The sequence below is a fragment of the Sturnus vulgaris genome, chromosome 3 (assembly GCF_052056855.1).
Source record: "Sturnus vulgaris isolate bStuVul1 chromosome 3, bStuVul1.hap1, whole genome shotgun sequence".
Classification (NCBI taxonomy): domain Eukaryota; kingdom Metazoa; phylum Chordata; class Aves; order Passeriformes; family Sturnidae; genus Sturnus; species Sturnus vulgaris.
The window spans coordinates 101,359,756-101,381,461 of NC_142245.1; the positions used below are offsets into that span (position 1 = coordinate 101,359,756).

Below are 21,706 nucleotides of genomic sequence, written 5' to 3' on the forward strand. Positions count from 1 at the left end.
GATTATTTTTTAGGAACCATTCCTGACTGTACTATCCTCCAAACTCTGCATTGGGCTGAGTCAAATCCACAGCCATGACCACGCTAAGGCTTGGACAATATCAAAGTACTGGTCATGTATATTGGTCCTCTGGATAGAACTAACTGAGAACAGTTATGAGCTGAAGTGCAGCACAAGTAAGGATTTCAGAATGAGTTGGCAGAGGTTATTCCAGGGAAGTAACCTGGGGAACACCACTCTGCACACTGGTCACACCATGAAAAAGAATAGAGTGAAAAAGCACAGAAAGATGCTGCCCTGCTGTTAAGGGAAGCTCACTGTTATTGTGCAAGCATTTGGCACTTCCCACAGCATCCTGTGTGTATCGTGGCTGTACTTACTCTGCTCTGTAGGAAGAGAAAACATGACCTTGCACACGAAATCATTTAAAATGTAGAGCATTATTCTGTGGGCTATTTTACATCAAGCAGCAGATGGTTGGACATGGTAAGTAGCTAAACACAATATAGTACTTCCAAAAATGAGAACCTAACTTCTGGATTTCTGAAAGAAGCATGAAAGGGTGGGTGTTGTTGAGATTGTGGAAAGACAGTATTTTTGATTCAGTATGTTATTATGATCATGTTTTGACTTTAGCATAGCAGTAGAAGATCATAGTGGACAAATATTTTACAGGAGTCCTCCCACCTAACATGGATGATGGCTGGAGGTTACCACTGTCTCAGAGGGAACACAATATGGGATTGTATTCCACACAAATGTGGTGGGCAGAGCACTGATATGATGCACAGTCAACACAGATAAAGCTTCTTGTATTAACAGGCATGGGATTATTTACCAACATTTCTCATTGCCTACTGACTGCGACTGGCAAAGGATCAGATATGAAATGCCTGGAAAATGAAACTGCAGTTGTGTATTGCTTTCTCTTTGGGACTACGTATACACCCTTGTTTGTCATGCCCGGGCAGAAACTGTCTTCACTGACTTTTCTGTTCTAAAACTGAAGTGTACTCATTAGTGTAGCCGTGTGACCAGGAATGGAGGAGAGGACAAGAGATAGGGATTGGAGTCTGGGAGTTTGCACCGGGTCCTAGCACTCAGTGCCTCTGTCTTAGCTGTGAGCTGTATAAAGACTGGCCAACATGGAGACAGAAGAGAGCTATAGGAGGAAGACGTGTTGCAGAAAAACAATTTGAAGGATTACAATCGGGTGATGACCTAGAGAAGATTCCACTAAGACTGTTTTGGAGTGTAAGCAGAAATTTAACAGAAATGGAAGGCTTAAGCGCTAGTTACTCAGCAAAGTACTCTTCCCAGGCTTCAGTGGCAATGTGCATTTTGGGGACTACAGCAGGGAGATGCAGGAAAGCCAGCCCTCAAAAACTTGTTTTCAGACCTAAAACTAGCAGAGTGCTTCAATAATGACCTTTGATCCTTTTTTATTTATTTTTTTTGCGTATAATCTTTGTCATCTTTCCCCCCCGTGTTCCTCTGTTTCCGGTTCATTTGTTTTGCACATAGCACCACCCTCTCCTGAGTTCTGTAAACAAGATTTCAAAAATGCCTGGGAGATTCCTTCATCAGTTCGATTTAACACGGACACCCCCTTCCCTTTTTAGCTGTGTAAGGCGCTCAGTGCAAAGTGAGGTTACAATACCGTTTACATTGAGAAACCACTATCAGTGGAAACCACTTTTTATTTCATCGCATTTCTTTAAAGAGATAGAATCTGATGCTGAAAAACGTGTTGGCGATGAATGCTAGGCTCGGGCAGCGCAAGCGACGCCTCCCTCGGACCTGCCTTTGGTCAGCCTGGGCTGAGCGATTCCCTTTGCCACGCTCCGTTTTTCCCAGCGAGGAACCCGGCAGGCCCCGGGCCGCGGGATCACCCCACAGCACCGCGCCACGGCGCGGCCCCGCCCCGGCCCGCGGCGGCTGCGGCAGCTCCGAGCCCGGCGGGCGGGCGGGGCCGGCCGGGCCCGCGCTGTGCCCCCGCCCCGCCGAGCCTTCCCCGGGCCCCGCGCTGCTCCTCCGGGCCCTCCTCCGGGGCGGCACCGCCGGCCGGCCCCAGCGGCCCCGCAGCGTCCCCGCGGCCGCGGCGGCACAGAGGCGGCGGCGAGCGGAGCTGCGGGAGCCGGCCCGTGGCAGAGGTGGGTGCCGGGGCTCTGGCGGCCGCTGCGGGAGGAGGGAGGCCCTTCCTCCTCCGACTGCCCGCGGGCAGGGAAGGCAAGGCCAGGAACCGCTGAAGGCAGCCGGTCCCTCCGGCCTGGGCATCCTGGCGGGGCTCCGAGGGGCTGCCCGCATCCCCTGCCCGCATCCCCTGCCCGCATCCCTGCCCCTCTTTCTCTGCGGGGCCGCCCGGCTCTGGGCAGTGACAGCTGCGCTCGGGTTGCTGGGCGCATCGCTGCTGGACACTGCTTTGTGCACGGGATTAGAGGGCAGATGTGATGTTTTCCAGGTGTCCCCTCAGAGGGAGGCACCCTGCGTGGGGATCTCGGTTTGGGGTGCGTCCGCCGCCGAGCTGTGTGAGCTGGTGGTGGCCGGTGCCCCTCTATGGGCTGCTGCTGCTGCTGCTTCCCCTTCGGCTTTAGGAATTTTACTTCTCTTTGCCCGGCAGCTGCTGATGCAAATAGCTGCATTATGACCCTGCTTCACTAATACTTTCCCTGATCCTGAATAATGACAGCAATAACAGGACAGAGGGATTTAATGACATAACAGAGCCTGGCTAGCAGCAGTGCAATGGCTACACAGGAAACTAAACTTTCAGATATTTTGCATTTCTTTTATGTTACCCCTCCCTACAGCTATTTCTTTTGTATTGATCAGAATATCTCTTCTACTTCCAAGAAGCAAAACTAAACGCAAATGTGTCTTGTGGGGAGGAGACGAAACAGTGCAATGTTGTTATCCCCGTCAAATAGAGGAATTGCATAGAGGTGGTATCCCAGTCTTGATGTTGCAGACCGTCTAGCCGATCATTTTTCTTTTCACATGTAAAGTCATAAGCCTTGATACATCTTTTGATTCTCCTAATCTGGAGAGTGTTTTGAAATAGTTTATTTTCTGGCCAGTTTTATCTGTGTCCCTACCTCTGCTGTCTCAGGAAGCAAACACTGGTAAGGTTTTGTTGTCATCAGTGCACTGTTTATAAGTTAGATAGGTGAACTCCTGTAACAGTAAAATGAGCCTATTTCCATGAAGAGAACTGGAGAAAAACTGGGGAGACAGTGAAGGAAATCAGATGGAAACTGCTCAACATAAATATATTATGATTTTATGCATAAAGCCATGGAAATGCTTCTAATGCTTTTAGGTATTTTCTGCTTTTCTTATAGCTCCTGGTCACTGACATAGGTATAGACTACCCAATAATATGTTTCCCTGATGCAGTCGGGCCTGTTTGTAAGGGAGTTGGGCAAGTTTTAGTTTTTGACCCTTTTCCATACCTGAGCATATGCAGAGGTACAGATTTGTTTATCTGTGAACATATATACACACAGCAGTCGTCAAAACCAGTTGAAATGCAGTAAAAGCTTACTTTAAACTCTAAAAATGCAGAAAATATAGAATCTAATGAACAATTTTGTTTTTCAATCCTACTGAGAGAAAGCATGCCAAGTCACATGAGGTGTCTGTATAGAGTGGAACTACTGCTGTTTTTCCACTCTGATTTATGTTCCCTCACTGGCATCAGAACAGTAGCATAGGGCAGCACAGTACATGACTTACCACAAATTCTTCAGCTACCATAAAAGTTCTTGGTTTCAGGCATCAGTTTGTACTTTGCAATTTATTGTAAAGTTCAAACTCTTTTATGCAGGGTCAGTCCTTCTGTACATTCCCTCAAAGTGTCTCTATGAAGAGGGAAGCACTGTACAATTGGGAAGTTAAGGTACAATGAGACCAAGGGAAATATGGAAGGTCTCCCAAGAAGTCTCTGGCAAAGGAGTAGATAAGTCTTGAGATGTGATTTCAGGACTGCCTGGAATTTCAGTAGAGGTGTCCCTGGTGCTGTGCATCGCTGCTGACTCTTACTTTCTCTCTTTTTTTGGTAGTAGCAATTATATGGGTATGTGGTGAGTCAGATCATCCCATTGATCTAGCTGGAAATTATTTTTTCTGGCTTTAATGGTGTTATTTTTCAGTGCTGACAAAAGGGCAAGATTTAGAGAGTGAGGAATGTGCAGCTGGGAGCTTGGTATGGGTTGTACCTTGGACTGTGGTTGTACCCTTCAGCTAGCCTTGAAATAATTCTCCTGGACTCTTGGGTACCAGTTTGATACCCTGACTGTGGAGCTGTAGGCCAGTTCTCCCTTTGTTTGAACATAGGGATTCATTGCAGGCAAGTTTTGAGTCTTCAGTTTGACTTTTTGATTTTAGCTGCTGCCTAGAAAATATTGTCCTTTATAGGGACTTAATGAAGTATTGCAGCAAGTAAAGTTTTAACTATTTGAAATACAGTGCAATGGCAGAACCAGAGGGATAGGCATCTAATATTCAAAGTCCATGACTGTGAGTGAGTGTGAGTGGGTGGGTGGGCTCTTGGGTGGACAGCTTAGAAGATAAGTTTGACATTTGATCCATTTGACTCTCTGGCTGTTGTAAGAAGTCACAATTTTTGGCACTGGCCTTGGGTAACTTGGAATAGAAGTCAAATAGTTCCTAATAGAATTAAGCCCAGAATAATCCCAACCCTGAAATATTTCTGGAGGTTTGACTGGCAGGAAGCACAATGCTTTTACTCTGGTGTAAAGCCAGCCACAGGCTGAATTTTGCTTTCTGATGTGGGACATACAAGTGAGCTGCACCTGTCTCCCAACTGACCAGCCATACTGCCAGATCACCTGCAGGAATGAGGTCTGTTCCATGCAGCTGTGACTATGGGGAAGTCTGGAACAAATGTGAGTATAATCACACTTGGACAGAGTTTGCCCTCCTGTTAACAGCACAACCAAAGTCACACTGCTCAGCAGAGTGCTCTGGAGCTCTCCCTCAGCAGCTTGTCCCATTTGGGGTCATGGCTGCTTATGGCTCCCTTTCAGGTCATGTGTCCAGGTTTCCTTTTCCAGGAAAAATAAATATGCAAGGAGAGTGCTTGTCTATGTCTCCCTTGGGTGAGCTTGGCCTGCTGCAATTGGGATATAGCCACAGTGGTAGACTCTGCTTGAAAACAATGGGAGTTACACCTTGTGAGACAAAAGCCTCTGTAACTTCCTCAAAATTATGTGAGGATCTTGTAGGAAGGTAGGGCTCTAAACTGAAGTCTCCCAAGGTCCCATGCAATGGCTTCATGGCTCCGCTAGAGAAAGTAAATCCAGGCTCTGATTTTGCTCTGAAAAATGCACAACTTTGGGGTTCTGCCTGGGCATTTACTCAAAAAGGTAGGGTGGGAATTAATGGCAGTGATTTGAGGTTGGATTGATGTAGGAACTCACAACTAAGGAAACGGCTTTTGAGAGTTCTTAATGATTCTGTTTCCTACCTGAAATGGCTTGAAATACTAAGGGATTTGAATGTGACGATCAAACAGCATTAGTGACTTTACAGAGTGTTGACAGCTTACTAATAAACAAAAGTTCATATTTTAAAAATAATAGAATGATAGTTATTAAGAGCTTTTATAATTAACTATATAACATTAACTATGGTTGTTGCACAGATATGAAGGGCTAAGCTTAATTTTGAAAATATCTAGAGAATCTTCATCTGAAATATTTTCTTATCTTCCCTATCTTTTTATCATGAATCTTTTTTTAGAACATAACCTCTGAAACTGTTTTTCATGGTAAAGAATATGTCAAGAATAAAATTCCATTAGTTGCAGTAGAGGGATTAAGTGTTCAGTACTGCAGACAAAACTGAATTGTTTCTGAGTCAAGAAAATAAATATTTGATATGCAGTAAAAAAGTATTAATAAGCATTGACTTTGAAGTATTATCATTTGCTTACTGTTTTTTGTAAATGAGGAATAATTTTCTTGAAGGGGCCACAGCCTGATCCCCAAATATAGTCTGGTCTCTCTCAAGCTTTACATCTTCAAAACAGAAGTCAAGGGCAGGTCAAGGGACCAGATGGACCAAGTTTGTAAAATTGTCATAGTTTCAGTGTCAGCAGCAGAGCTGCAGTGATGTATTTTAACTGAATACTGACCCATCAATTTTTATCTTCCCTTCACCATTTCACAACTTATATGGAAGTTCTTAGGAGGAAAGTTGGTTTGTTTTGTGTTTATGCCCACCACTTCAGCCATGGGGCAGGGTCTCATCATCATATCAGGTATTAAAAGTGTAACTGAAGTACGTGTCTGTATTTTTGTGGGTTTTTTTTGTTTGTGTTATGTTTACCATTGCTGCCAGTCTTCCTCTCCTGGACTAAAAAGTCAGTGCTCAGTCATAACCTTAGAGCCTTAGAAAAGGGGCTGAAAGAGACCTAAATGTTGACAAAGCTCATCTTGGTGACCAGACCAGCTTGCACCATCTATTCTATAAAGCTCTGTAAAGCTTAGGAAGGTGACTGCTTCTAAACTGGCCATGGGAGTAGTGCACAGTTCATCTCAGCTGCTTAGCTGTGCCTTGGAATTGTTGGGAGTGTGCTTATTGGCCTGTGTCTAAAAGAAGCAGATTTTGAAAGTTAAAAAGATTCAGTCGAGATGTCCAGATTGTAATGGTCAGGTCTGTGGTGAGATGTGCGTTGATTTACTGCCTTGGGCACAGGCACAGCAACAATGTCTTTCCCAAAAGTTGCAATTGCCTGTTTTAAACCAGTCCCAGCAAATGTTTGTCCTGTTTTCAAAATGTTCTGCATTGGAAATTTCATCTCTTCCAGAGGAAGTGTGTTACACTTTTTAATTACCCTTACAGCATGCCACCTAAATCGACTGTCTGTTTTTAGAGCATGTTGAATAGCACTTGCATTCCTTTGTAATTTGGATATGTGTGGATATCTAATCTATTACTCATTAATGTTGTGGCACCTGACGAGACACCAGGCATTGCAAAAGGAATAAAGGCTCTTGGTTCATATGATTTTCAATATTTTTTTGAAAAATGCAGTAAACAAAGATGAAATGGTAAGGGAAAGAGCTGAGCTGTAAAAAAATTCCCAGAAAAACAAAAAACTAAAACCATGCCACAAGGGGTACAATTACTGGCTTTTCCAGTGGAATTAGGACATAGTCTGGTGTACTTGTATGAAAGAAGTGGATTATCTAGATGACAGTGTGTTTGATCTTACTGTGGCATCCAGAAGAGTGAGACATTAAAGAATTAATTTCGTTAGGTCAATCTTTGCTAAGTGAATGAATCAGTTAAGTAAGGGGGATCACCTCTTTATTTTTGCCTTATTTTTCCACATGATGATCAATTCTGAAAAATGGCTGCTGTCTTTAACAATCAAAAGAGTTGGAAATTTTCTAGGCTTTCTGGAAGGTGATGCTAGTTAGATTTACATTAAAAATTAGCCTAGAAAATACCTTTAATTTTATAATATATGCAAAATCGAGAGCTGTGAAATGTCTTCTGGCAAAGAACAAAATTCAAACCATTCGAGAATCATGACAGAAGTAGTACAGACTGTTCTCACTTGCAAGCTTGGATCAAAGGATTCTGAATTTTCTCAGCACACAAAAATATTCTGTGCTGTGTCCACTAGCACAGTATGAGAACAAGAGTTTTACTAAACTGAGTATAATGAACAGGCAGGCCCTGGGGATTTAGCCCATGATGTAAACTTATGTTTACTGCTGAAGTTGCTGCTGCCTGGTCAGTAAGTGAAAGACTTCTTGGAGTGGCCAGAGTGAAGTCTTGCTCCAAAACCACATCCAGTCCCTCTGGGGTTTGAGGAGTGTTGGTTTCCTGGAGTGCTGAGATGGCATGGACTAACTTTAGGTTCAGAGTACAAACTTACAAACCTCAGACTCCAAACAATCTCAGCTTTGGTTGGCATGTATAAAAGGTAGGATAGAGGGTCTACAAACATCAGTCTAATTTCTGAACTCTTCCCCATTTTAACTACAGTATTTTTTGTTCCCCACGTTTGAAAAATAAACCCATTTTTGTCAGTTTCTTAGGGAAGTGGGGTTTATGTGATCAGTCTCCCAGTGTGTCTTTTAATTCCACAATGACTTTGTTGCACATGCCAGGCTCAGCCTATCTTGAGAGGAGTGCCCATCACCAGATCACAGGTTGAATGTGGCACTTTTTAAGGGATAAGAGATTTCCACAGTATGGAAGCAAGCTGTGCTGAGCTGTTTGGCCTCAGAGCTTGACGATAGTGTCCAACTTTTTAAATTGGTGGGTATAAAAATAATCTTTGTGTCCAAAGACAGGGCAGGCAGAGTAGCTAAGATTTGTTGTGAGCAAGAATAGTTGCAAAATTCTCCATTTAGGATTTTAGGAGCCCAGCTGGTGTATCTTGTAAAGGGGATATGAGTCCTCATATTTGGATTGTCTGCCCAGAACTCACCCAAACAGTGGGATTTATATGCTGTCCCAGCAGCTCCTTCTCCACCAAGGAAGTCATGGCTGTTTTGCACCTAGAAATTTTGTTACTTCAGCAGACCAGGCATTAACTGGGGTGAACTATACCATGTAATTTTGATACTAACTGTAGCTGTATTTGTTTTTGTGATTTAGGCTGGAAAAATTCCCAGTAAAAACGGAAGTATTTTTCCACAGCAAGAGGGTAATTTTAAAAGTTTGCTTGTATCTGCCACCCTAGGCTGACTTTTGAACTTAGATTTGTGCCTGTGTCATGCCAACTTTTTTAAGAGTTTAGATGGTGGCCCCCAAGATAATTAGGGGGCTGAAACCATATGACTTAGAAGCAGAGGCCAAGAAAATGATTTTTATTTCTTCTTCAGAATACTCAGTTACTTTTTGGGGGGGTTAGAGGAAACAGCTGGGATAATAGAAGTGCACAGTGATAGAACAAGAGTCAGTGGCACAAGCTGCAATAAGGGAAACTCAGATTACATATTGTGAAGAAAATTTTCTCTCTGAGGTCAGGGATACATAGGATCAGGAGAGCAGAAAGGCTGAGAAATCTCCCCCCTGAAGACTCTTGAGAGCTCTGCAGGACCAAGGTGGTGGGCAGCCTTGGGCAGATGTTTGGACCAGGTGACGTTTAGAGGTTTGTTCCAACCTGTTGTTCTGTGACACAGCGTAGGGTGTGGCGTGAGTTTCAAGTGCTGTTCCCCGTGAAACAGCTTGCCACTAGATTTGCATTCAGGAAGGCGATGTTTCTAGTGTACAGTAGGAGCCCAGAAGTGCTGATAGCAGTTCAGTGCTGGAGAAAGGAATATAATTGCCATGAAGTTTTTGTGTGTTGTTTTTTCAGTAGGTGGCATTTTCTAGATGCCTGAATTGAGGGCTGTGCAGAAAGGCTTCTCCAAACACTATTTAGACATTATTCTTCCATTTGTTAACATCTGGCCTGGTTTTGGCTGATAGAGGTTTCTTCCTAGTAGCTGGTATAATGCTATGTTTGGGATTTAGGATGAGAATAATGTTGGTAACACACTGCTGCTTTCGGTGTTGCTGAGCAGTGCTTACATTATGTCAGGGATTTTTTGGTGGCTTATGCCCTGCCATTGACAGGGCTGGAGGAGCATAAGAAGCTGTGAGGACACACAGCCAGGGCAGCTGATCCCAACTGACCAAAGTGATATTCCATACTGTACACCCCCAGAATACGAAATGGTGGAGGAAGCTGGCCATGGGCTGCTGCTTGTGGAATGGCTGGAAATTGGTTGGTGGGTGGTGAGCAATTGCATTGGGCACCACTTGTTTTGTAAGTTGAAATTCTTTTATTTGTATTATTATAATTTATTATTAGAGTTATTATGACTTTCTCCCCTTACTGTCACATTAAACTGTATTTCAGCCCATGAGGTTTATCACTTTCACTTTTCTGATTCCCTCTCCCATCCTGCTTAGGATGGGGAATTGGTTGTGAGTGACTGTGCAATGCTTTGTTACTGGCTGGGGTTAAACCATGACAGCATCTTGTACACTGAATACTTTGAAAATCAAACATAATTTTTTTTAAGTTACTGCCTTGTTTTAGTGTTAATCTTTTTGTGATTCCGCTCCCCAGTTGTCAGATGGGGAAACCATGATTGCTTTTCAGGGACAATATAGTGATGACTACCATAAATAATTCTTCCTTCGGAGCACAGTTTGTGTCCTGACCCATGTGTTGCAACAGTAACAGAGAAGAAAGCAAAGCCTCAGTTCACACAATGTGGAGGGACTTTTGAAAAAAAACAACCCACAGGTGAACATTAGTTAATTAGAGCAGGAGTGCATGGAAGAAAACTGCCTTAATTATAGCATTTCCTAACTTTCAGGTTTTTTTACTCTAGTGCTTTCATGGTATTCTTTAAATAGTCTTTTATAAATAACTGTAAACCACAGTTACAATTTGGAGCCATTTTACAGCATTTCATACATATTTTTGTTGTTTATGAAAGAACACAGCTGAAAGAGTCTCTATTGTAGCAGATGCTGCTGCTGTGCAGTGACTGTTTCAGGCTCTGAGCTCAGTTCTGTTCTCATCACCATCAGTGAGAGTTTCAGCATTGCCTACCCTGCAACTGTCTCTTTTATTGATGTCCAGGTGGTGTAGTACAGCCTAGCAAAGAACTTGTATGTGAGTCTTATGCTCTATCCTCTGTGCACAAGGACTTTGATGAAACCAGTGAAAACAATAGACTCTGGAAGTCTTTAAAACCCATACCCAGGAAGGTATCTGTTTAAATTCACTCATATTTTGAGAGTAATTGAAAGACTTTCTTATCTTTTAAGCATGTCTAAATATGCATGTTAGTAATTTCTGGGGCACTAAATATATTAAACAGGACATGTATTTATAATGTGAAAGCAGCAGGCTAAATGCTAAATACTAAAAAAATGCAGGAGCAGGGGAAATAAATCACTTCAACTGTCAACATAAGCGTAATTTTAAAAAAACCTGCAGATACTGTTTGAAAAGGCTGTTTGTAACAAGAGCAGTTAAGTTGCATTAGGAAACAATGTTTGAATACTCTGGGTTGAAGGTTGTTTGTCCAACCATAATGCATATCTATTGTCTGAATGCATTATAATAATCTTTTAATGGGAGAAATCGCTGTAAGATGGGAAAAGAGTCTTTGTCTTTAGTGTAGTGTAGAATTAGATATGTTCAAAGCTATTCACTTGCCCTGCCCTTAAAAGCCTGTGGAAATACATAAGGAAAGTATTTCTGGTGTTGAGGGCACAATAAATGATAGGAGGAGGCGTTATTCTGGAAGTAATGCTTTTATTTTCAGAGGTAATTGGGAGACATTTATGAGCTTCAGAGTCTCAAAGTCTGACAGTGGTTTTGAATTCAGCTGATTTTAATGATCTTTTGAAAGTTGTTACAATTTTCTGACAAGGTCCCTTTTGTCTTTTAATAGCTCTCTGCAAACATGCTGTAAATAAATTAGGTGGGAAATCATGATTTTGTGCAAAACTGTTAATTTGTCAAACAGAATAATACCCCACTGCAGGATTCTCCATCTCTCAAAAGTCTCTAAAATACAGAGCAGTGATCAAAATCCAATTTGTTCCACCTTTTGTCTTTCAGGTCCAAACCATGAATTACGTTGGACAGTTAGCAGGGCAAGTGTTTGTAACTGTGAAGGAGCTCTATAAGGGCCTAAACCCAGCCACACTGTCAGGATGTATAGATATAATTGTTGTACGTCAGCCAGATGGAAATCTTCAGTGTTCTCCTTTCCACGTTCGCTTCGGGAAAATGGGAGTTCTGCGTTCCAGGGAGAAAGTGGTAAGAAAATGTGACAATTTTCATATGTCCTGTCTGTGAGTTAACTGTAACAGCATGGAAGTTACTGAATGCTCTTTGATCTGCTCGTTGAGGTTTTCTTTAGATGCCCTCTATAAAGAGCCTGAATTAAGACAAGCTTTGGTTAAAATGGTTGTTACTGACTCTTGCAGTTCAGAGCCTAATTTGTAACACATTGACTATAATAAAAAACAAAACTAGCCATGAAATTTGTAACATTTATGTTTAATAAAGCAAAATTTCAAATGTCCTAATTTGAACCTATACTAAATTTCATTAGTGACTTATCAAAACCCCTTTGGCATATTCAGTGATAGTTCCAAAAATGGAGTTACTAGTGAAGTAATATTTTCAGGTAATTGAACCTTGAGGTTAACTGAAGCTAGAAAAAACATTGAGGACTTTGAAATAAACGTAACTAGGCTGAATGACCTGGCAGCGTATCAGATGTGAAGTCATAAGTGTGACAGATTATTTTAGGAAGTAATTTGTAACTCCATATAATCTAGGTTCTAAAGTAGCTAGAATTCTCAGCAGAAAGATCCTAAAGTTAGCATGGACATTGATCAGTTCTTATTTAGATCAGAAAGAAATTCCAATATTTAGAATCAGTAAAAGTTAAAAAATATTGCTGTGCCAATGGTGTCCTGTGTCCTGAGATAGAACATAAATGTAGACTTATGCAAGTCTCCAAAGAATTTACAGTGAAAATGAAGTTAGTGGCAAGCATGGTTATAGCCAAAGAGAGAAAGATCCTCCTGAGAAGAAATGGAGATAGTTAGGGCTATGCAGTGATATGATAAATGTGTGGAAAGAATAGACACAGAAATGGAATGCAAAATTATTTTTCTTATTTGTTCTTCTGACGGTGTAAAGAGAAGTCTCTTTAATGAATTTGAAAGACAATGCTAAGGATTTGTATTTGGAAGTATTTCTAGCACAATTAAAAAATAGGCTACGAATTAAAAGAGCAAATAGATTTGTGTGGCAAGTGAAACATTCAGAATGACATTAAAAAGGATTCAGAACTTGATGTAATGACTAGAAACCTTTCTGTGTAGAGGAGAAAGGTATCAATGAGCTGAACAAGTTAGAACATTTTTGTTATAGATTTTGTTATAGATTGCTTTGTGAAGGGATACTGAAAGAAACAGAGTAGGTCACTATTTCCTGTTCATTATAAGGTTTCCATTATAATGCTTCCCTGAGAAGCATTTGTCCAATGCCAGCAGCAGGACTAACTTTCTTTCCATATGAAAATATTTTCATTTCCTTCCAGGTTGACATAGAAATTAATGGAGAGGCTGTAGATTTGCACATGAAACTAGGAGACAATGGGGAAGCCTTTTTTGTGCAGGAGATGGATAATGATCAGGTAAGAGTAAAAACTACTTTTAATTAAATTAATTTTAATTAATAATTAAAAATCGGATGTCTGCTCTTCTGAGTCAGTTTTGAGTTTAGGAATCTTGTTGGAAAATACACGTTTATCCATTTTATAGTTTTGAAAGTTTATGGACAATTTTCCGCTATGGAAATTTAATGCTATGCTGTTATTTCATTTGTTTTTTTTTTTGTTGTTTTTTTTTTTAATTGCTGAGATTTGAAAAAGCTGAAGATAATCACATAAATGAAAAATAGATCATGTGCATGCCAGTGTGTGAACAGAAATGGTAACTACAGAGTTCACATGCTTCAAAGTTGTGTGCAAGAGGTTAATGTCAGGGACCTGATTTTTGCAGAAATCGTTAATTTGAACATATGCACCAGACTGCCAGGAGAAGTGCACATGCTCTGTAAACATCTGTGCCCACATTAATTCTGGTGCTCCTCATAAATATGATCTCACAACTATTAGTCATGTGGGGCTGTATTTAAATGAGAATGTCTGCGTTGACTTGTGATTAAATGCTGGTCCAAATACATTATAGTCACAGTAAGTTTGAGTAGTCCACACATAATAGAAGAAAAATTTTGCGGCATTTCTCTTCAGATATCCCCAATAATTTTTGTCACTGTCCAGAGTAGGATGAGTATTCAAATTCCTGTGTTGAGTTTGAAATTACCAGTTTCAGGTGAGAGCTTTGTGAATGTGCATCTCTATACCTTTATTTTTTAAATTTTTGTGTGGTAACAGTTATTTGGTGACTGAAAACTGCTGGAAATACTTCCATGAATGTCTAGAGATGTATATATATGATTGAATAGTAGAATGTTTGTGTGGCCTGATTATAAACCATGGACCTATCTGACTACTATCTGTCATTTGTGTTGCGAAGGGAAATTGTATTTTACAAAATGTTCAGGTTCTAAACTAAGATTTTGTTTCTCTGTATCTTACATGAGGTGGACAGAGACTTATGCAATAATCTATCCAGTATTGGATACTCAGAGGATGCTGTATTAAGAGTATTGTCCCTGGTTTGTCTACAGAGATGCAGCTATGAAAAAATTTCCATATGCCATAGGAGCATAATGAGCATCCAGATGTCTAACCCTTATTGTTTTCCTGAGGAGTAAATAACTTAGATTTTGGTAATTTGTGCATAGATCTTAAAATCAGTTGTATGACTGGTAAAAGAGCTAACCTGTTTTATGGTTTGAATTTTTTCTTTTCAGGAGGTAATTCCTTATCATCTCTCCACATCTCCCATTCTGTCTGAGGGGAGTGCCTTAATGGAATCCCAGCTGAAGAGGAATTCCATAGACAGGATACGAAACCTGGACACCAATGCATCCTCACAAGTCCCGCCCCAAGCCCATGGATCCCAGCCTTCTACTGAAACATCTCCAGTCTCTAGCTCTGTGAAAAAAAGGAGGAAGAAGAGGAGGAAGTCAACTCATAAAATAGACAGCTTAAAAAGAGAAGACACACATGGAGACACATCAGAAGATGAAGACATGTTTCCCATAGAGATTAGCTCAGAGGAAGAAAAAGAGCCATTGGACAATTCAAGGTATCATAGTGGGATTGAGATATGTAATGAAAACCAGAGTAATGTTCCAATCCATGCCTTCTAGCAGTAATTTCTAAGCCAGAACATATGGCTGATAAAGGTATTACTTTGAAAAACAAAGCTTCAGGCTAGAAAGCTATTGGGAATGTTAGTAATTAAAGTAATGAAAATGACATTAAAAACATAAGAATCCTCTGTGGTGGCATGAACTAGATGGTTCGAGTAAGATGCAATTTCTTTATCTCCTTTTAGTTCAGGTTATACTAATTCTTCTCTGTGATAGGATTTGTTAGTTGAGGTATATGAAAATTCAATAATCAAGTATGTTTTTCAAATGTTACTTCTTTCTCTCTATTTAGGGCCTCTGTTCCAGATGTTTTTGTTGATGATGTATCTGACATAAAGGCTCCTACAGTTTCTGTGCTTTCTCAGTCTGCACCTTACCCTCATTCAGATGGAGAATGGTCACCTCTTCAAAGGTACTTTTTCTGATAGTACAGTTCTAGATAGTACTTTAATTTTTCCAGTAGTGTCTTCTATGCAAGTACTATATGAAGTCTTACTGAAGGTTTTGATATCAAACATGGTCAGTGACCATTATTAGATGAATGTTTTTATTCTGTAATAAGATAGTGTACCAAAACATCAGGTTGGCTTTACCTTGATGCAGCAAATGCATACATACAAATGCAGGTTGATAAATTCTGAAGAATATTTTATCTGTTAATTTCACTGTTTGGATATAAATATTCTAGGAAGGATGAATGTTTTGTGAAATCTGAATATTCGCCTGAAGCATGCACCCTGTAAGGGCTTCAGTGAATGTAGGCTTATAAGTCTTCAGTACTTTTAAAAATTTCCCAGATAGGAGTTAATATAGAAAACCAAGATTTTTTTAAACAAATAAAAGCTTTTCGTATTGTTTTTTATATAGATATGATATATTTACTGTGTGAAAAGAACACATACAGTAATTTTCTTACTTTTTCCTGTATGTGTATTTGTGTGCATGCATGTACCTTTCATGTGAAATTAGAGCAGCTTGGACCTCCCTTTTTGTATCTGTCAAAAAGGGACAATTTTTTGCTTTATGCATTGCACTATAATTCCAGTTAGGTCTGTGTGTGTGTCCTGGGCAGACTGCTGGAGTGTAGCAATAGTCACAAGACCTTGTCCTAAGAAATCTAATCTCAATATCCTGCCTCTGTAGTTAGGGGCAGAGGAAGGGAGTGTGAGGAGATTATTTTCAGGGCAATGGCTAAATTGAACTGCTTTGAATTGCATTCTGGAAGAAACATTTTCCAGTGCCTGTAAAGCTGAATGTGATTGGCTTCACCAGGCTGCTGATAGCATTTGTCAATACCATGCCCTTTCGATGGCTTTTGGAACTGTGTGTTCTTTGTTTCTTGATTGCAGTATCCTGGATTTTGAAAGCTCTCAATGTAAATTCAGCATTTGTGTAACCAATGCACAAAGAGTTTATGTTAATCAGCACTTGTGAACATAATGACACCCTGTCTTTCTTTCTCCCAACATGCTCTGCTGCCCAGTAAGGCTATAGATTGCACAGGGCAAACCACTCTCCTCACTGTTCCAGCAGACGGAGGCTTATCTAACTCCTGTCCTCAACAATCTTCTCACTTTTCTCTTCCAGACAGGTAGAACAGTTGTCCTCCTTTGCTGGGCTGCTTTTTAATCCTTTTAACACTTTAATACACCTTTAACACATTAAGACTGTGTGAACTGCTGTTGAATTTATAACTGTACTTATCACTAATCCAAACACTTCTAAAGTGACATTGGAAATCACTTTCTCTGCTTGCCTTCTTTGTGTACATTGAGTAAGTTACACCTTGAGGAATCATCCATTGAAAGAGGATGGCTGATATAAAATCATGCCAGTGAAAGCCTGGGTTAAAAATCAAGTTCATTGAGATGATAAAAACCCTCAAAAGTAAGAACTTAGCTAGTGAGTTAATTCCTCTGATGACTGACATTTCCACATAGCATTTTACAACCAGTATATATTTTAATGACATTTTTATCCCATGGTTTTCCTGAGTTGTTTGCTTATGCGTAGATTGTTAAAATAAAAGCAAAACAAAAACCTCAGAGGTTGAGCAATAAAAAACGCAAAACTTGTAATGGGAGGAGCCAAGTGCCAAAAGAAAACTTCTCTCCTTTGTTCCATGGTTTGGGAAGGGGAAGGACGTTTTGTATGTTGGATTGCAACAAGGGGGAAAATGTTGCAGAGTAAAGATGACACGGTAGATAAGGCATCTTGGTTAAGGCTTGACTAAGCCTTCATGGTAGTGTAGGATTCCTCTTTTCCACAGAGCTAAAAGTGGATACAGACACTTTCTGTGTTATCTCAAATTCAAGAAGTCTCAAGATTATGCAGTCAAGCTTTTTCACTCCATTAAGTCAGTGGAGAGAGATCACAGCAGCATTAAAAAATTTGAAGTAGTAGAATATGACCTCCATTCTCCATTAATGCTGGGAAAGCTTTGAGTAATACATCAGGCTAAATTACTTATTGCTTATATCAACATTGTTGCCATGCTAGGTGCCTAAAGCTATATCAAAACTAGTAATCTTGACGTTTCCCAGATTCTAGGTCTGCCCTTCTTTAACCTGACCATGTTGCAGCACCAAGTCAAAGTGAGATCCTGGGATATTCAAAACTGTTCTTAGCATGCTCTCATGGCAAGGCAGGGGCACAGGTTGGCATAGAGCAGTGATGTGCTCTGGGTAGCTCCATGAACTTTGCTCTGGAGTTCACCTGTCTTACAGACTAGATAGACATTGAAAGTGCTGTAGCAACTTACCTGCATGAGGCTCTGTATTTGCAGCTGTTGAAATGCTTGGTGGGTCTTTCAGCATTTTTTTCTCTCTGTGTGAAATAATGAACGCTATTATGGCCACCTAAGAGGGGGGTCAGAGGGTCTCAGTCACTGCTGTGACACATGCATGATGTAGCCCTCTTTCCTTCTGATCGTCCTTATCACAGGTTGCAGTTCTGTTGCAGTTGTCGAGGACCCAACTGGCACCAGCACCAGTCCTTTATTAAAAGCTTTTTGTGCCTTCTCTCAGGCAACTCTACACAACACTGACTCCTTTCCTGACAGGCAGCTCCACACAGCACTGACTTCTTTCCTCCTCTCTGCAAGTTTCCTTCTTCATGACTGGCTAACCCCAACCTGTCCCTTACCCAGCTGCCTAACGCTGTCTGGCCCTTGCACAACCCCCTGTCCCTTACCTCCTTGCAACCAGCAGACTCCATCTCCTTCTTGACCAGCTAACCCACTCTTTTATAACCCTTATCCTCATTGGACAGGCATGGCTGTTTTCACTCCTTGGCAATCAGTACAGCTGTAATTCATTGGGGAAGATTTCCTTCTGCACTGTCCTTACAAACCATCCTCCCATATTTTTCATCACACAAGACAGGACTTTTTCTCAGGTCACTTTGCTGCTTTTTCAGAGATCTCTGCTTTCCGTGGAAAACACTGCAAAGATCATTGTAGTTTGTTACTGCAGAATTGCCAACCACAGGCCAAGTTCCTTGTTCTCTGTCATTCGATCAGATTAAGTGCAATCATAGCTGTTAAGGGATACATAGGACTGTGACACAAATATTCAGCATCTGTGGGATGTGAATCAGAGATGCTGATCTAAATACGTGAAGTTTCCCTTCCTTCTTGTGCGCTGTTGACAGGATGGGTGGCTCTGGATTGATCTGGAGTGTCTCAGCAATCTGTGCAAGGCAAGGGAATTTCTGCTGGGCTGAGTCAGTGCATAACTTAAGGACACAGGAATTGCATGACATAGTTCAGCCCAAGGCAAACCCAGATCATTGGGCAGCAGTTGCAGCAAGAACCTTCACAGAGCAGAGCTCTGCCTGCTTTAACATACACACATATGTCAGTGCCCTATTTCCAGTACTTGCATTGTCTCTCAGAATATAAATCATGGTGCTGAGTAACAGCTCAGACTCTTCCCCACTCAGCTGTATGTACAAGGGAACTGTATTTTCAGGGAAACTTTTGGAGAACTCCAGGTTCCCCTCCACCCCAAATGTGTTTTCTTACTGCAAAATGCAGAGGTTCTACCCAAGCTGAAGCAATACCTCTGTTCTCTCAGGGTGTCTGAGTAAGTGAACTCTGGCTGAACAAAAACAGATTGGAGACTTTCTAAGTAAACAAGAGGTATCTTGGAGGTTAAAATGCCTCTAGTGCACAGGGCAAGTAAGATATGAAGTGACAAAGCTTCCTTAAATGTAGATATTTTAGGCTTAAAGCAGCAGTAGGAGCATTATTGCCTACTGAGATTTTCTGAAGTGCTCAGGCTACTGATTTCCAAGGTTTCAATGGCCTCTAAGTATGGAACATACTGAAAATCCTACAAACTTTTTAGTGGGAGATTTAGAAGTTGGTGAAAAGCCCACTAGGCATTTCTTGAATCCTTAGAGCTTGAAAATACTTTAAAAATTGCACTGTGTTAATTTCTTTGTCTGTCAAATTATAGGTTATATCCTAAGGACTGATTAAAAAAATTAAATTCTCAGGCCCTAAAAAGATGGCTTATAAATTTTATAATTTAATTAGGTAACATGAATATCTGTAGCTAAAAAGTCCTAGTGTCTGTCCATATTCAAAGTGTATTTTACTGCATAGATTAAAACAGAGAATAATGTAGATAGTTAAGCTGTTGTTATTTCAGGTGTGAATGTGAAGTAATTGTTCTGCTGTGATCAGTGGATTCCTCACGAGCTGGCTCTACAGAACATTGTAAAGGGGAAACTTTACAACACCTTCCAGTATCTGAAAGGGAGAGGGACTTTTCACAGGGGCATGTAGTGACAGGACAAGGAGCAATGGCTTTGAACTGAAAGCTTGGACTTTTGGTAAGAAATTCTTCACTGTGAAAATGTTGAGGCACTGGAATAGGTTGCCATGAAAATTTGTGGATCCCTAGGAGTGTTCAAGGTCAGGCTGGATGGGGCTTTGAGCAACCTGGTCTCATGGCAGAGTGATTGGACTAGATGATCCCTTCAACCCAAACCATTCTATAATTCTACTTTTATATAAATTCTTCATGTTAGATTTATCCTTTATCTTTTTCTGTATAAACTGAATATCCAAACCAGTTTGGCTCTTTCATAGAACTGTAGAATCACAGAATGACTAAGGTTGGAAGGGACCTTAAAGATTCTCTCGTTCCCACCCTCCTGCTATGGGCAGGGACATCCACTAGGCCAGGTTATTCAGAGCCCCATTCAGTCTACTCTTCAGGGATGGGAAGTTCACAACTACTCTGGGCAATCTGTGCCAGGTCTTCACCACACTCTCAGCTTTTTGTCCACAAACACCCTCAAGTAATTCTTCCCAGGGCTGCTCTCAGTCCATTCTCTGCCCAGCCTGTATTGGGATTGCCTTGACTCAGGCATAGCACCATGCACTTGGCCTTGTTGAACATCGTTGCATTAGGCACTTAATGAGATGGAAGCCCTTCATTTTTGAGAACAGAAGTAACTCAGTTTGGACCTTTGATTTAGGAATGTTGTGGATTCTTTTGTTGCTTTTAGTTTCTAAATCAGGATTGGATGAGTATACCAAGACATGTTATGGTTCAGATGAAAATGCAAGCTTTATTCAGGAGGTTCTGTGGGAAATTTTATGACCTGTGTTATGAAGAAAGGCAGAGCAGAAAATCTGAATTTTTCCTTCTGGCTTTGAAATTAGTGATTCATTATTTATTAATGACTGACTTGACATCACTTTCTTGACTTCACCACATTGAAAATATGCTGTAAGCTGATAATTTACTAATTAATTTATAAATACTTATTATCAAGTAATTATCAAACGTGTTAAATATGTTTCAGCTGAAAGGGCTCAGATTCGTTGCATAGCCCTCCTGCTGTTTTCCTTATAAACATCCATCCAGTGGTCACACTGAACAAGTTAGAAAGGAGTCAACTGGGTTTCTTGGATTAAAAGTATTACTTAGTCAGGGTAAGGTGTCTTGTTGATGTGAGTAATTTCTGTACTTTGCATGCATTATGACAATACTAATATCTATTCATCTGCTGCTCCTAGTATCATCCCCATTTTTTTTTCCACACAGAAAACCAAAAATCCTCCTGAAATGTTCAGGTTCAGTGTTCTTATTCTATCTCTTTCAGCTTCTCAAATATTACTTCTCTGACAGCACTTACTGCAAAAGGGATGAGACCTCTAAATAACAGTGTAAGAGGATCCTGAACTATTTAAACTATTTTTCTATGTTTTCATACTTTCAGTTGGCTCTTGATTATTTCAGTAGGCTCTTGATGATTTCAGTCTTCAATTCCTTGTATTGGTGTATATCAGTTTGGGAAGGGCTAAGTTTTTGTGGTTACTTTTGTAACAGTTTTTGTTTGTTTTTATTTAGCGGATCAGATTCACGTCCTCCTACTCCTCAAAGTGACTCAGAATTAGTCAGTAAACCTACGGACAGAAGTGGACTGAAGGGTAATCCCCACATGCACTGGGCATGGGGAGAGCTACCCCAGGCTGCAAAGGTATCCAACATAAGTTCTTTAATTGCTGCATCTCTTTTGCTTTAATAGGGCACATGTGCTTGGTCTACTGCAGACCGATGAAGAGGAAATGGATCCTGGTTTTATATAAAATTGCAGTGTTTTGTGTAAGAGAATTGAATCTTACTCCATGGGACGTATAGGAAAGTACCTTATGGCATGGATATTCTCAATACTGATGATGAACAGTAGAAAATGAAGAAGTACCTGAGACCCAGTCCTGTAAAAGTTAGAAGCTTAAAAACCAGAAAAAAAATCAAACCCAATGTCCTTTGGTAAATCACTGAAATTCATAAATTATCTTAAATGGAAATGAGGTGCTTGGTATTAATG

General features: G+C 40.7%; 1 protein-coding gene across 5 annotated transcripts in view; it reads left to right on the forward strand.

The window, feature by feature from the left end:
- Positions 1-467: 467 nt before the first annotated feature.
- LPIN1 (lipin 1) overlaps positions 468-21,706 on the forward strand; it is a 50,275-nt gene continuing 29,036 nt past the window's right edge. For 2 of the 5 annotated variants that reach the window (XM_088162421.1, XM_088162422.1), the window contains exons 1-5: positions 11,615-11,815; positions 13,113-13,208; positions 14,453-14,790; positions 15,150-15,269; positions 21,226-21,355. In XM_088162421.1, the coding sequence (XP_088018547.1) occupies positions 11,624-11,815; positions 13,113-13,208; positions 14,453-14,790; positions 15,150-15,269; positions 21,226-21,355 (876 nt within the window). In that variant the 5' untranslated portion in view covers positions 11,615-11,623. Of the gene's footprint in view, positions 487-2,033; positions 2,154-11,614; positions 11,816-13,112; positions 13,209-14,452; positions 14,791-15,149; positions 15,270-16,340; positions 16,449-21,225; positions 21,356-21,706 lie in introns of those variants that run through there. The other 3 variants (XM_088162423.1, XM_088162420.1, XM_014894970.2) reach the window with 3 other exon arrangements.